The sequence below is a fragment of the Diprion similis genome, chromosome 2, assembly GCF_021155765.1.
Source record: "Diprion similis isolate iyDipSimi1 chromosome 2, iyDipSimi1.1, whole genome shotgun sequence".
NCBI lineage: Eukaryota > Metazoa > Arthropoda > Insecta > Hymenoptera > Diprionidae > Diprion > Diprion similis.
The window spans coordinates 5334125-5348370 of NC_060106.1; the positions used below are offsets into that span (position 1 = coordinate 5334125).

Sequence of the window (14246 nt, forward strand, 5' to 3'; positions counted from 1 at the left end):
ATCTCAGTTCCAGACGCGCTAGCCTTACGTGCAGATTTGCTTGCCGATTTGTCAATATAAATTTATGTCATAGGTCTACATGTATAGTATTGATTAGAATTCGAGTTAGTAGGTTCCGAATATATTCATATGTAACTACATCAGTCGTAGAGAATATAAAATATGTGGAATGTAGAGCTGATTTTGATATATGTCAAAATTTGAAATGGAAAAAAAATGGTTTTTTCGTTTTATTTCTATTTTGATTTTTAAACTGATTTTGTTGACGTATGAAAAATAGAAATAAACAAGAAGTTGTGATATTGACAGTGAACAATTTTCCACGGTACTTTGGTAGAATTAGAAACGATTTGTGCGCCAGAAACTCGATTTTAAGTTTATAACTTCCGTTTAGAAGTGAAACCACTTTTATGACCCGATGATTCCAAACCAAATTCAACTCTATTTGACGTCTTTTAACTGTTTTCAGATATTCAGTCGTTCGTTTTAATTGGAAAAGAAAAGAAAAAAAAAAGTATTTCCTGGCACAGCATCCAATACTATACGTTAAAATATATAATATTATGCATAGTCTAAATCATTATTACGTAAGTATAGATTTATTTATATATATTTATATATTTATGTATATGTCGTATGTATAAAGTGAATATATATATAGATAGATCTATTTTATCGCAATGTCGTCGTACTCCATCCACCAACATCGATGCAAAATAAATCACAATCATTTTTTGTTTCTATTTTTAAAATTGGCCGCTATATTATCGTGACAATATAACATTTTAATACACACGGGTTGTTTTTTGCCTTCATTAATTTTTTTTTTATTTTTATGTCTTGCTACCCTAGAAAATAATCATTTTCTTGCGCATTTTTTGTTTTCATTATAATTACAACCTACGCCTTACACATAATGGAGTATTTTGGTTTTCGATTTTTGTATAAGAAACACTTTATCATCATATTTGTCATACGGTTACGTTCAACTTTGTAATTTTTTCACAACTGATGATACACTCACAGTACGCTATAGTTTCAAATATTATTTCCAATGTACCACTTATTACATTCATTATGAATAAACTGTTATTCTTTTTTCTTTATTCAAATAGTTCTGGAATGTCGTAAACATGAAGAATTCAGTAATCAATGTCCTTGTATGCGTCGATTGAACGGAATTCCACAGGCTCGACTTTAAAAAGGATATCAGCTTCAGGATATTTCTGGTATGATTGAAGATATACCTAATTTCTTTTTTCGGATTTATGGATTGTGGATATTAAGGACATTGAATATGCTACAAGGTCCGACAAAGCGCACGAATGAATTTGCAAGTTATTATTAACATCTAAGACACAAATCACGCAATTTGAAGTAACCGTACATTACAATCAAAGTGATTTTCATTACTACATTTATTTCTTACCTATTACATTTAAAATCTATCAATTTTTCGCCCCATTTAATAATCTATATGCTTGTATACAAAGAAAAAAGAAAGGTAACGAAAAAAACAGGAAAACAAACTCAAAAAACTATTTTGCATTTAGGTTGGCTTGGCTTATAAGTAATTCATACTGTTCCAATAATTTTAATTACATTAAGCATTCACCTATTATATTATTATAGCATATATAAACAATTCAACTTTAAAGTAAGGTTCATGATCTACGCATATTATTATACATAGTTTACTGCGGAATGTGCCATAGAGGCCTTTTCGTTTATCCAAAAAACAGCATCAATCCACTTCTATTCATCATTTAACCATTAAATGTGCGTAAGTATGAAAACTCACTGTTTATAATATCGTCTAACGTCGATTAACCGATGTTGAAATAAATACCAATTGCAGGAGTTCCAAGAGTTTAATATTTGTTTTAATAATAAAAACGCTCATTGAAGTGCTTAACTAAGGTAACAAGAGGTCAGGTATAACAAAGTAGAGCTGTGTTCAAAGATTTTTTGTTGAAAAGTTATCGATCAGTGCAATGAAACATTATGTAGGATTCTGAAGTCGCTAGTAACTTCTACGAAACTAGCAGAGTATTTTGTTTTGTTAATCAAATTATCAACTCAATTATAATGCAAGTATTAGGACATGGAAGAAATTTTTTTTCAGAACAACGTTTGTGATTTTTACAAGCTTACTTTTGGGATATAGGATACAGGCATTAGCATGTAAATACAAGGTGAGTAGATTCGTATCCGTTTGGCTGCATATTATGATTTTTGCTCAAAATTCCGTGTAATACGAACGATATTCGAATTTCCGCTGTTTCCTCAATATCGCGCTTCATTATCAACACGTTTAAGAGAAACCAATTACAAATCAAAAAATTATTATGATTGAATTTGAAAAATACGGATCCCTTTAATCACATATAATCAAGAGTTTATATGTTGATTTACTGTTTGTTACGAATTCTATTGATTTGCCAAAGTATAATTTAGTTATTGATTACAATGTTTAGCTCTTCGAAAATTTACCGACCATCAGATGGGGATTTGAATATCATCATGCAGTTAGCAAGAAACGCTTTATTGACTCTCTACCGAACGTTTTGAATTTTGCTTTCACGTAATGGAATATTTCCGATCAACGAGCTACCGCATCTCAAGCGAAGAAAGGACATAATTGCAAACCACCTTGAGATCCTTAAAATTTCTTTATTTTTATCCTCTCACAATCTAAGTTTTATCATTGAAATTCATATACCATCGCCGTATATAGTATAATACGAGGAGAGATGTATAAATTTCGTGTATTTCCATTACACTGATTACATTGTAATTGTACAGATAACCGGCCACTCGCACTTACTTGCATATTTTATTACGTAACTCCTACATCAGCTGTTGTTGGGTTTTTTTTCTTGTTATTTTTTATATCCCCATTTTTCTTTTTAATTCTTGTCAACAATCGTGTATTTCGACTTAAACAGAGAGTTTGTCAGAAGAATTCACCTGAGACAATTGGCTACCTAAGAGGCAGTTGCAGTTGGCGGCAAACTATGGGGTCACGCCAAACTCGTCTCCTGTTCTCCCCAACCTTCGCTGTCGCATTCGCTTTCCGACGCAGAATCGCTGTCGCTAAATTCTACTGCAACTCGACGCGCCAGTATCGATGCTACGTCGTGGAGCGCATTCACGCGTTCCACTTCCTTCTGTTCGATCTTTTCCACCTTTCGTAACTTTATACCTGTAATGAAATTGCTTTTACTTTCAAGAACGAAAACGAAAGAAGAAAACAAACCACAACAAATGTGGTAGACACATTTAGTAGAAGTAATCTACGCACCGTCTCTGATCGCTTTCAGTAAATCGTTTCTTGGATCAACCAGAGGAATGTTCGGGTTGACAGGCTTTCGTTGTGGTCCATCGATCATGGTTTTAGGCGGCGTCAATTTTGGCGGATTGTTGGCAATCATTTTAGCGATGTCACCGTTCGTCATGGGCATCGGCAGTAAAAGTCCATTGGATTCTGGAAGTGGAGGAGGCGGCGGTGGTGGAGGTGGAATATTGCAAGGAGGCGATACTGTTCTTGGCGGAGTTGGATCAGGGGTTGGTGGCGGTGGTGGTAGGTCTTGTGGCATAGCATCACAGGTGTCGTCGGAGCCAAGTTGATTGGTGTGATTTGGCGGCGTAGGAGTTGAGTGATGACTTGGCAATGGACTGTTCGAGCGGCTGCCGTTCCGATTCAGTAAATGCGACGGTATAGATCCTGCAGTAAGACATATTTCATCAGTGTTCGAGAAGAATGCAAACAAGTGAAGAGAGAAGTTTCTCAAAACTCTGAATTGAATTTACAAACAGTATTAGTTAAAAAAAAAATAAGATTGTGTCACAGAGTATAAACCCTCAAAGAATACTGTAATTGAATCCGAAGAAAATCGGCTTGGCCGTTTTTTGAAACACTGCGAGCACCGGAAACATGTTACCGAGCCAATTGGTGATGTCACTGTCAATAAAAATGCTTCCTCATTAATCGATACGAATAAAAAACAATGTTAATAGAGTTCGATTGAAATACTATTGAATAAAACAAACGAATTGAATGATTAGTTGCGGAGATATAAATTTCCAAAACTTGCCAACTTTTGCAGTTGTCAACTCGTACATTACCTTTTGAAAACCTAGAATCATTACAATCGAAATTTGTTTACCATTCATTGATGGCGGTGACATAGTTTCACCAGGTGGTGGAGGTGGCGGAGGTAAAGTATCCCTTCCAGTGCTCATGGATCTTCCTCTAGTTGGGGTATTATTCGCCGATACAACAGTCGGGGTAGAATTACTAGACGAGTTACTAGGCGGAGCTGGCGGAGGTTGCGAAGGCCTGGACCGGCCACTTCTGCTGGGGGTACTTTGACCCCCGGGGCTCTGGTATGTTTCACTGCCATGCTGGCTCTGGCCAGGTGCGTAGTGCGAACCGTAGAGATTCTCATCGTAGCCCTGAGCCGCGTAATTTGCTGCCCTAATAACAATATGCGAAACTTTATCTGTTTTTCTATAATAATATCATATGAAAACAAGAAAAAAAGAAACGAAAATAGTTCAACACACTTACCTGTAATGATCAGAAGTCGGAGGACTGTACATATTTTGCTCTTCGGTCGGATAGCTTCGTCTCAATTCTATGCTGTTTGGTCTTGGAGGCCGCTGCTCCGTCATGACCATTCCGAGTGATGCTTCGTCAGGTATTTTGTGAGTCGATCGATACTGGATATTTTGGGAGGGCATTATATACTCCCCATGGCCGACGGCTAACTGTCGTTGTCTCTCCCTCGTATTGTGAGGCTGCCTCACACGCTTTTTATGCCTGCCGCCTCCGCTGCCACTTCCTTCGTTCCGAGGCCTATGCGGCTGTGACAGCATAAAAGTATTGGTACAGATATTGAATTAGGCACTCAATCGATGGGTGCTTGTGGAAGCAGACGAAATGCTTAAATTGATATGTTTTTCAAACAATCAGTTCAGAGATATAGAAACACCAAGTATCAAATTGTGGTTTATTGTGAATAGTAGATATTTTTCGTCAGTAGCGTTGAGAAAACTTTTAATTTATGATTATTGTATTCCACTTGGTATTATACTAACTGTAATTCTGCATTGATTGTTTTGAATTTGGAACTAGCTTATAGGAAATGAGAGTGTGAAGTTAAAGTATGGAAGCTAAATCATCTTCTATTCTAATAGTTCATTTTTATTTCCCAAGAAATTATATTTGGTACAGAGATGTAACTGAATGAGGTCGAGATGATCCTACTAGCATGTGAATCATTGGCTTTGAGCATTTATAAAAATCAACTTGTTTTGAATCTTTGGAAACTACTTTATTCCAATTTTGGTTTGTCCAATTAACATTGATGAGTAACATTATCAATTCAATAAATATTTTCAATAAAGATATTTCGACACAAAATTTCTAAAATGAATGCTTCGCTGCGTGAATATGTGATGAAAATTAGATTCAGTAACAAGCAAAGGCAAAGTGTTTGTTTTTCAATAAAGTGCAATATATTATAATCACAAACACAGAGAATTGATGTTTTGCGTGAATTCAGTAGAAAAGTAAATTTATCCATGCTTAATATCAATTGATCATAAACAAGTCTGGATAGTTTTGATAAAGAGCATATATTGTAATACTGTATAAAAGCATGTTTAATTTCGAAAGACAGATATTTAAAAATATGGATTTATATTCTATCCCTAGCAGAACTACATAGGTCATTTAGAAGCGAGCAGCTAGCGCAACACCTATGAGCACATACTTGAATTGTTTAAGTAAAACCACGTAAAAGTGAGAGAGGCTGATTAAGAATGAGTATGTGATTGATAATTAATAATCTGAATACGAATTGAACAAGGGATATAAAACTACAAAGATCCAAACCATTGACTTGCCTCTCTGAACGGTTCGGCATATTCAGACTCGGTCTATAACCAAGGGGATTTAATGGTTTCAGTATTTCATAGAAATATTTTGGTTATTTAATTGTTATTGATTACACATTTTTCAGCTTGTAAATCGATTATATTAATAGATCACTAGTGCTTTAAATAATTCTAAGGTAAATAAAAGTCAAGTGTAATGAAATTGAATTGAATTTCAACAATAATTACTCATTTCTTTATAATTGAGCGATTTATCCAATAAAGTAGCGCTGAAAAAGATACCATAATCAAAATTCTACGTCGTTCATTACAATTTCAGTACAGAAGCAGCAACGCGAACTTCTAATGAAAGAAATCTGCTTTATATTTATCTATTCGTTCAACTTTTTTGATTCTCATGAATAGTGAGTTATTTGGCAAAAAATTGAAAACGACAAGTCTGATCAAATATTTAGACTACTTCAGCTTCTCCACTGTCGATGAAGAAGTATTGTATTGATTTTCAATTTATTTTTATTTATTCCAAAATGAAAACTTGTATAAATTGTGCCTGTAGTTGATAAAATATAAATTTGCTACATTATTATCGAAATTACTTTAAGTATCAATTTCCTCACCTTTTTCCCTCGATCATGCAGCATTTTTTCAGTATCTTTAAGTATCTCCTGTCTCCATAGTACAAAGAAGTAGTTTGGGTCCGTGTAGAACTTCAAACCATCTTTGCCATCCTCTCTGAAAATTCACAGTAAAAAGTAACGTTAGACCAAATTTCAGACGAGTGATCAATTATCAGAGAATAAAAAGCCAGTCATTATCCAATTCTACCGAGTCGTCATACCTGTAAATATTTAGTTTATCAAGTGGAGGCGGTTTGTCACACTGCTGATAAGTTTCCGTCATCACAGTTGGCATGGTGTCTCTCGAAACAACTTGCTGATCAAACACCACAGAACTCTTGAAAGCTTTTCTCATGTGGATATCTTGTAACGAAACTGTAACAATATTGAACAAAGTCGTTAACAGTTTTCGACGAGATAAAAACTGCCTAAAAGCGACTGAACAGAAAAATTGATTATACGAATGATTAATATGAAAATCGTAAAAAACTACGATCAGTCATGCACTGAGTACAAACAGGTTTCTGCATAAATGTTTCCTTGATTTCACATACACAGTCAGTTCTGAATCCAGTTTCCTATACCGACACAGTTACCGACACTTAGCCAAGACGCAAACCTTTTTCTGAATAATTCAAGGGTTGCCCACTTTGATTGACTTTATCGTATGATCGATAACGTCGGACAACTGAATAATCCAATAATCGATAAAGTCAATCAGAGTGTGAATATCCCCAAACTTCGAATGTTCTAGAGAAGGGTTTAAGTCTTGGATAAGTTTCGGTAACTGTTTTGGTACAAACATCTGTATCGAGAGCCAGCTTTGTGTACCTTCTCACGATTTTCCCAACATTTCCTTTAAATATTTTCCAGCGAGAAGTCTAAGTAATTTAGCGGGAACAAACCTTCCTCCACATTGCTGTCTAGCTGAGTGACCTTGACAGCGAGCCTGTCAATTCGAGCTTGGAGAGAATTCGCTCGGTCAAAGAGTCCATGAGCCTCCCTGGCCAGTTCCCCAAAGAGATCTTCGGCGTGTTTCGAAAGGCTTGACAACTGTCGCACAGTATTTGCCAGGGTGCCATTTGTCGCTGCTTCTAGCTCGGATGGCAGAGGAAAATCGTCCGGAATTGTACCACGTGCAACGTGCACTGGCTCTACCAAACGCTTTGGTAGTGGCATCACGAAGGCCTTGGCCAAGCCTCCCAATCAGCCTTCAAGGTCGACTCACCGATCTCTGGAAACCTGAAAATCAAGAATACGATGCAATTATACTCGCCGTCAGTGGAATTGAATGGTAATTTAACCATGAGTGGTGCAATTCTGATTCGGTTCATTACGCGAACTGCAGTGAAGTGGAATTCGAGCACTTATCTCGAATCCCAAGATTTTTCAAGTAAACCATTTGTTTCGCATTTGATACGCCAGAGAAGTTGGCACGACCGTTTCTAATTTCAAATAAATAGATAATTCAGCTGAATTGAGCCAATTCGTGCCATCGATTCCATATCCAGATGTTGAAAACTGGATCGTCAATTAAAAAAAAAGAATCCAAATAAATTGGCACTCTGTATTTGAATTTTTTTCAATCAATATTGGTTGTGAAATTGACAGCACAATCCAGTACGTACAGATTTCTAAATTTTTTAAATTAGAAATGATAATGGATACCGATTTTTAATCCACCAATTGGCATCATAATTGTCTGTACATACATGCATTGTAATTACAGACGCAAACAAATCCGTTTAACAACGAGATTGAAGAGGCCAAAGAAACGCGAAGGACTTGGAGCAATTACTGTCTTAAAAATTGGAAGCTTTCCGTTTGCAGAAATAACGCGTTTAATCTAACGAAGTATCTGTCGGAATTGATTCTTAGATTTTTCGAGAATCAATGCGGTTTTTTTATGCATTAGAATAATTCAGTGTTGATTTTAACCAATATCTGACTAGTCAGAGACTGGTAACACTTTGCAACGCTAAAAAATTTACCAATATTTCGAATAGTTACTCGCATTAGGTATACATAGTGAACAAAAAAAAAAAAGAAAAAAACGCAAATTCATACTCATACATCATATAATGCGGTGTAACACAATCATTACTGTTGGGAACGAAAGTAAAGGAAAATACTGAACCTCGTCCCTGAGTGAGATTGTTGTAAAAAAAATCCATAAATTCGAAGAATTTCAAGGGTTTATGGTATACGAATTGGTTTTGAAAAATAGTAACAAGACAAGATTTCAGTCTCACATTGTTCCGTTTGATAAATACGTAATAAAACCACGATATCCATCAACATTATTATATATGGTAGCGCGTTAGTCATTTCACACTGCCGACTACAAATAATATGTAAAACATTTGCGCAAACATCACGGATATTATATCACGTCACATATCGCGCACAAAGGGTTAGTGTGTGATTAATTATGTCGTACAAACGGAGACACAATCTTTCAACGGGAAATGAATAGCGGATGTGCCTTGTATATTAGAGTTATTCGAGTGTGAATATAAAATCGAGAATATAATACCATAAAAAAGGATATACATATATATATATATATATCATTGAATCGAAATTTATCTGATAAAAAATTGTGTTCAATTTTCGAAGATGATTTGATTTGGACCAGAATTTGTGTTTAGTTTACTGTCGCAAACTTTTATTTATTGTTTACGGTGTAAAGAATTATTATCGTATTATATTATAATTCATCGATATCCAAGATTTTTCGGTCTGCACAAAATGTGAGATTACCAAATCGATTCATCTTTAACTTTCATTACATCCATTATTAATATTAATATTATATCACGTGTCTGATGGTAGAGCTATAGGCAGTGCTTAGAAAACTCAAGTTATATGCACAAGATACTTAAGTCGAATAAATTGCTTACTGAAAAAAATAAATAAATAAATAAATAAATAACTGCTCTTCCAGCTAATCTCTATACGGCGAACTGCACTGCTGTCAGGCGTTTGACATGACATGACGCAGCAAGTAGGGCAGAACACTTAGGCTGTCCGATCGAGGGAAAGAGTCAAGGGGTCGTTAAACGAACTGCTGCAGCGCGTAATATGTGGTAACAAACTCGTGTTCACGTATAAATGCGTTCAACGTTCGACGTACGGAAATTGCTGATTATTCGTAGAGACGTAACAGATAAGAAGAACGACGTATCAGGACTTGTCGAAACTGTTGAACATAGATATGACCACCATTCACACAAGGAAGTCATGGGTTTGGAACCGGTTGGAAACGAGATGCTAAATAAAGTATTAAAAATTGTTATAACTGTATAATTAGAGTAAACGCAAAAAAATTATTTCAAATCATTGATATTCTACTTATTTTTATCCCATCATACTCGTCTTACGTGCACTTTCATTGATTTTCAATTCACCGAACGATTGCCATTGATTTCACAATGACCTCCGAGCGTTCTGAATAATTTCTATTGATCCATCGTGATTTTATGATATGATTATAGAAATCACTGAAAGTGATCGAAGAAAATCTGCAAATCGATAAGGTAAAGATAAAAAAAAAAAAAAAAAACGCTATAAATGGCAGAAAATCAGTATATATAAATAAATTGGAACGATTCATTTGATTGCCAAGTGAATGACCCCTCGTATTTACGCGCACGAATGTGATCGGAAGTGACGTCACGGATTGGGTACAAGATAGCAAGAAGCGGGTTGACGTTCCCCTCGGTCTCCGGAAGTTCCATACCGGTAATTTGCGGAAATTTCATTATATTCTCACCCGAAACGGAGTGCGTGGATCGACGTACTAATTAATTAATCAAGGATCGAAACTCGAACCGATTCAATTACAAGCTGGGGAGGATAAGCGTGAGCCTGGGTCTATAATAAAATAGACTTATGTGCAAACAAAGGGTGTGTTTCACAAATTTATCGTGATGAGCTGTTTGCACGCGTCACTAGAACATATCGCTTCCGATCCCCACGAGAATTTCGGCAAGTTTTTTCCTCATCTATTTAGCTTCGCGATCAAATTTATAACTAGTTATATGTATATTATGAATTAATAGTACTGAATCAATTGTTTTCGCGACGCGTTATTAGTATGTAAGTAATTGTAAAAAAGATGAGTATTGTGTGTGTATGTGTGAGGTTTTTACTCCGATTAGAGTTTGATTTTTATGATCTTATTTCGTTGTATGGGGCGGGGGGAGGGGGTGGGGTGTTACTTTATTTTTCTTACGTTCAAATATCCTAATATCTTGTTTTCAATAATTATGATTAGAAGTAACGAGTATCGACAAAGGTTTGAACTTGCTCCTGACTAACTTCAACTCATTCGTCATCATCTATTGATATTTAAATAGTTTTACTCTACGTAACTGAAAAATAAATGATAATTTTCTATAATATATATATATATTAATCTTATATTTTATAATATTATTATTATTTATATATTCGCGTTTTTCAACTTAAATTCAATGCATCAATTTTCAAAACGATTCATCGCCAAACCGATAGAAAGATATTAAAGTAATAAAAATTGTTAAACTATTTCCTTAATATACACTGAATACGTAAGTATAATAACTCTTGCGCAGTTAGTTATCTTATTTCCAGAGCTATTTCTGCCACACACTGCGGCAATTCTACATATATGAAAATAAAAAAAACAAACAAATAAATAAATACACAAAATGCAGCAAGATATGCACTCTCGCTAGTTGTAAGAGTATTAAGGAGTAGGTAAAAAGGCGGATGGAAAATCGCCAGCACAACTCAACTCGTAGCAGCGGTAGCCAGCGGCAGCTGCTGTCGCAGTCAGCCTAGCTCGTAGATTACATATCACAGTAGTACGTACCTATATATGTATGTATGTATGTATGTATACATATATATGCGTGTGACCCGTGTGTGTGTGTGTGTAATCGCACGCGAACGGGAAGCAAGCAGGCGTGAGTCACGCGAGCAAACCCCCCATGACAACCCCTTGCACTCACCTTATACTGACAATCAGCATATGAACGTAGGTATAGTATGTAGGTACATATATATTATACTCACTATCGCCGACTTGTTATCTCGGGCTCGTAGTGTGTGTGTGTGCGTATGTGTGAATATCATTTAGTGCAGGCTTAACAGTTCACTATACCTAACAGTTATATATACATGTATATGTATAATTGTATATATACATATGGTATAATGTATAGTAAGTATTACGCACGCCGGTTCACTCGTTCATTCACAGACTGCGATTTGATGCGATAATGAAAATGAAAGTGAAGTTAGTAACGTTAGTGTAATGAAAGGATGGGGGCTAAATAATTTGTTTAGCAATTTTACATTGACTTGGAATTAGGACGTCAAGTTTCCAAAATATGAGTATGTTGTACTTTGTTACGGTTCACCACTTTTCACATTCTTTAAATGAAATGAAGATTTTTTTAAAACGTGACTTATTGAAATAACGTTACTAACTTCAGCCACGTTAATGAAATTTTAGATCGAACTGCATCGTTTGATGATGAGAAAGTATTGATCGAAGGGTATTTTTTTATTCTTTTTCCTTTTTTGTTTATACACAGCGTGGGATCATGTGATCGATTTCAGAGTTTTTATCGGAATCCGTATCATTTTTTCGCGAATGTTTTAATCAATTTGTAGTTTTTCGTAAAACTTTACAACATCAAAACGATCACAACAGAGAAAATGTCAAAACGAATCGTTGTTTTACGAAAGAATGAGACAGACTTCTGTGAAACCTCTTAAACGGGTCAGATTACACGATTCTGAAAACACTTTACAATTAATAATCTATCGAATGGTACGCCGAAAGAAATTTTCTTTTTCTTTCCTCACTCAAAGAAATGTCAATTAATTCAACAAAGATTGATTATAAAAATAATAAATAGTACGGTTTATAGATTGAAACCTGAAAATTTACTTTAAATAATCAAGAAAACAATTTTTTTCGCTTTATTTAGTAAATTAAACAATATTTAGTATTTTTCTCTAAATTCCTGCCTTTCTTCAAAATATATTATTACATTAGAGATGTTTGAATTATTTCCTATATATTTCGATAACTTACATGATACAGAGTATAAAAACTAAATAATAATCTTACTCAAATTTCTTTTAAATATTTCTTATGTAGAACAACCGTTTCGACTATTCACGACGGTGAGAGAGATGTCCAAGAATAAAATCATGACCTTATTTCGGTCCGTAACAGTTGTTCGGTACATAATTGATACACAGGTAGGTAGGTATAAAATAGCAGCGCTCTCTTTTATGGTTTGCGGCTTGCCTGATGTGGCGGTAACGTAATACTAATAAGTCAGAACGGTGTTCGAAGGTATAAGGTCACAACTACGCCACACTTACTAATATGCGAAGCTGCGTGTAATAACCTTATTACGAGACACCAGATACAGCAATTCGATTAGATACAGTAGAACCTCGGTTATTCGGATCCTCAATTATGCGAACCGTGAATTGTTTTATTTTATACTGAATTGTCAACAGACGACTACATAAATCCAAAGACAAAGTAATGAGATAATCGTTTGGTGTTTGAAAGAGGTTGTTGTATTTAGATGTTCAATACGGTCTGTTTTTTCGATTTGAATTCGGATAATCGAGCTTCTACTTTATCGACAGAGGTTGTACACGTATGCATAAGCGAGAAGGGGATTGATTAGTTCACGGTTCATCGAGAATCTTTGCATATCTTTGCAAACGAACAAACACACACATCGAAATTCGTGACGTTATGTGTTTCACGAATATATCCTGACTGTACCTACTTGTAATACCTACATCGAGTTTGTAAAGCCTGCACGTACAATTCGTAGACTTTAAAGAGTTGCCAGCGTTATAGGGTTCATATTGCACGGATTGTTAAGGATGAAGTCAGTCACGTTACTGTAACAATGCATGTTTAGGTGAAATCGTGACTTCACACCTTCAAGATCGTCTAAAATTTGGTAAACCATGATAAAACAAATTATACTAATATTTTTAAAAGCCAGCTTCTTGAAAGCCACTCAGATATTGCAGATTAATAATGTTCTCGGTTTTCGCTGATGTTTCATTGCTTTAACGTTACTATATATGACTTCAGTCTCGTACGGATCGCACTACAGTGCTGCGGTAATTTCTAGTGCCACAATATATTGACTACACGCCACGTGGGTATAATAGAAACTATAATAGACAAGACGAGGTAACAAGTTAAGTTATGTCATGTATGTATGTATTCGTTCTCGCTGCAGATACGGGCTTCGTTCATCGCGTGGTCCAATAAGTAACGGCCTACAAATGTCGTTAGACCTGAATTAGGTAACGCAGCTAAATTTGCTTTGCAAAATATTGTAATAAGTAAGCTTGTCGCCGGATATTAAGTTCATATTGTAATTAGTTAGCGAGTTTGAAGAAAATTTATCGCTGCGACGTGGATAACGCGACTATGATACGATTTAAACTAACAATAGATGAGAATGAAGTTACAGTAACGTTACTGTAACGATGCGGGATTAGGAAAAACCACTAATTTGCACCTTTGTGACTGTATCTAGAAATATAGTAAACCGTTAAAAATAAAATATGTACGCTGATTTTGAAAAGCTGACTTCCTTAAAAATTATGAAAAAATTTTATAGTAATAATTTTTGCTCTCGATGTGTAGTTGCGGTAACTTTAATTACTTCAGCCTTGTAACAA

The 14246-nt window shown here is 35.2% G+C and overlaps 1 protein-coding gene across 2 annotated transcripts in view; it reads right to left on the bottom strand.

Annotated features, from left to right (window-relative positions):
• Positions 1 to 881: 881 nt before the first annotated feature.
• LOC124411417 (wiskott-Aldrich syndrome protein family member 3) overlaps positions 882 to 14246 on the bottom strand; it is a 59495-nt gene continuing 46130 nt past the window's right edge. Inside the window, exons 2-9 of one of the 2 annotated variants that reach the window (XM_046890514.1) lie at positions 7427 to 7763; positions 6743 to 6896; positions 6522 to 6636; positions 5914 to 5946; positions 4574 to 4869; positions 4170 to 4480; positions 3305 to 3727; positions 882 to 3205 (exon numbers count right to left, since the gene is read on the bottom strand). In XM_046890514.1, coding sequence (XP_046746470.1) covers positions 3024 to 3205; positions 3305 to 3727; positions 4170 to 4480; positions 4574 to 4869; positions 5914 to 5946; positions 6522 to 6636; positions 6743 to 6896; positions 7427 to 7700 — 1788 coding nt within the window. In that variant the 5' untranslated portion in view covers positions 7701 to 7763 and the 3' untranslated portion in view covers positions 882 to 3023. The remainder of the gene's footprint in view (positions 3206 to 3304; positions 3728 to 4169; positions 4481 to 4573; positions 4870 to 5913; positions 5947 to 6521; positions 6637 to 6742; positions 6897 to 7426; positions 7764 to 14246) is intronic. The other variant, XM_046890522.1, reaches the window with a different exon arrangement.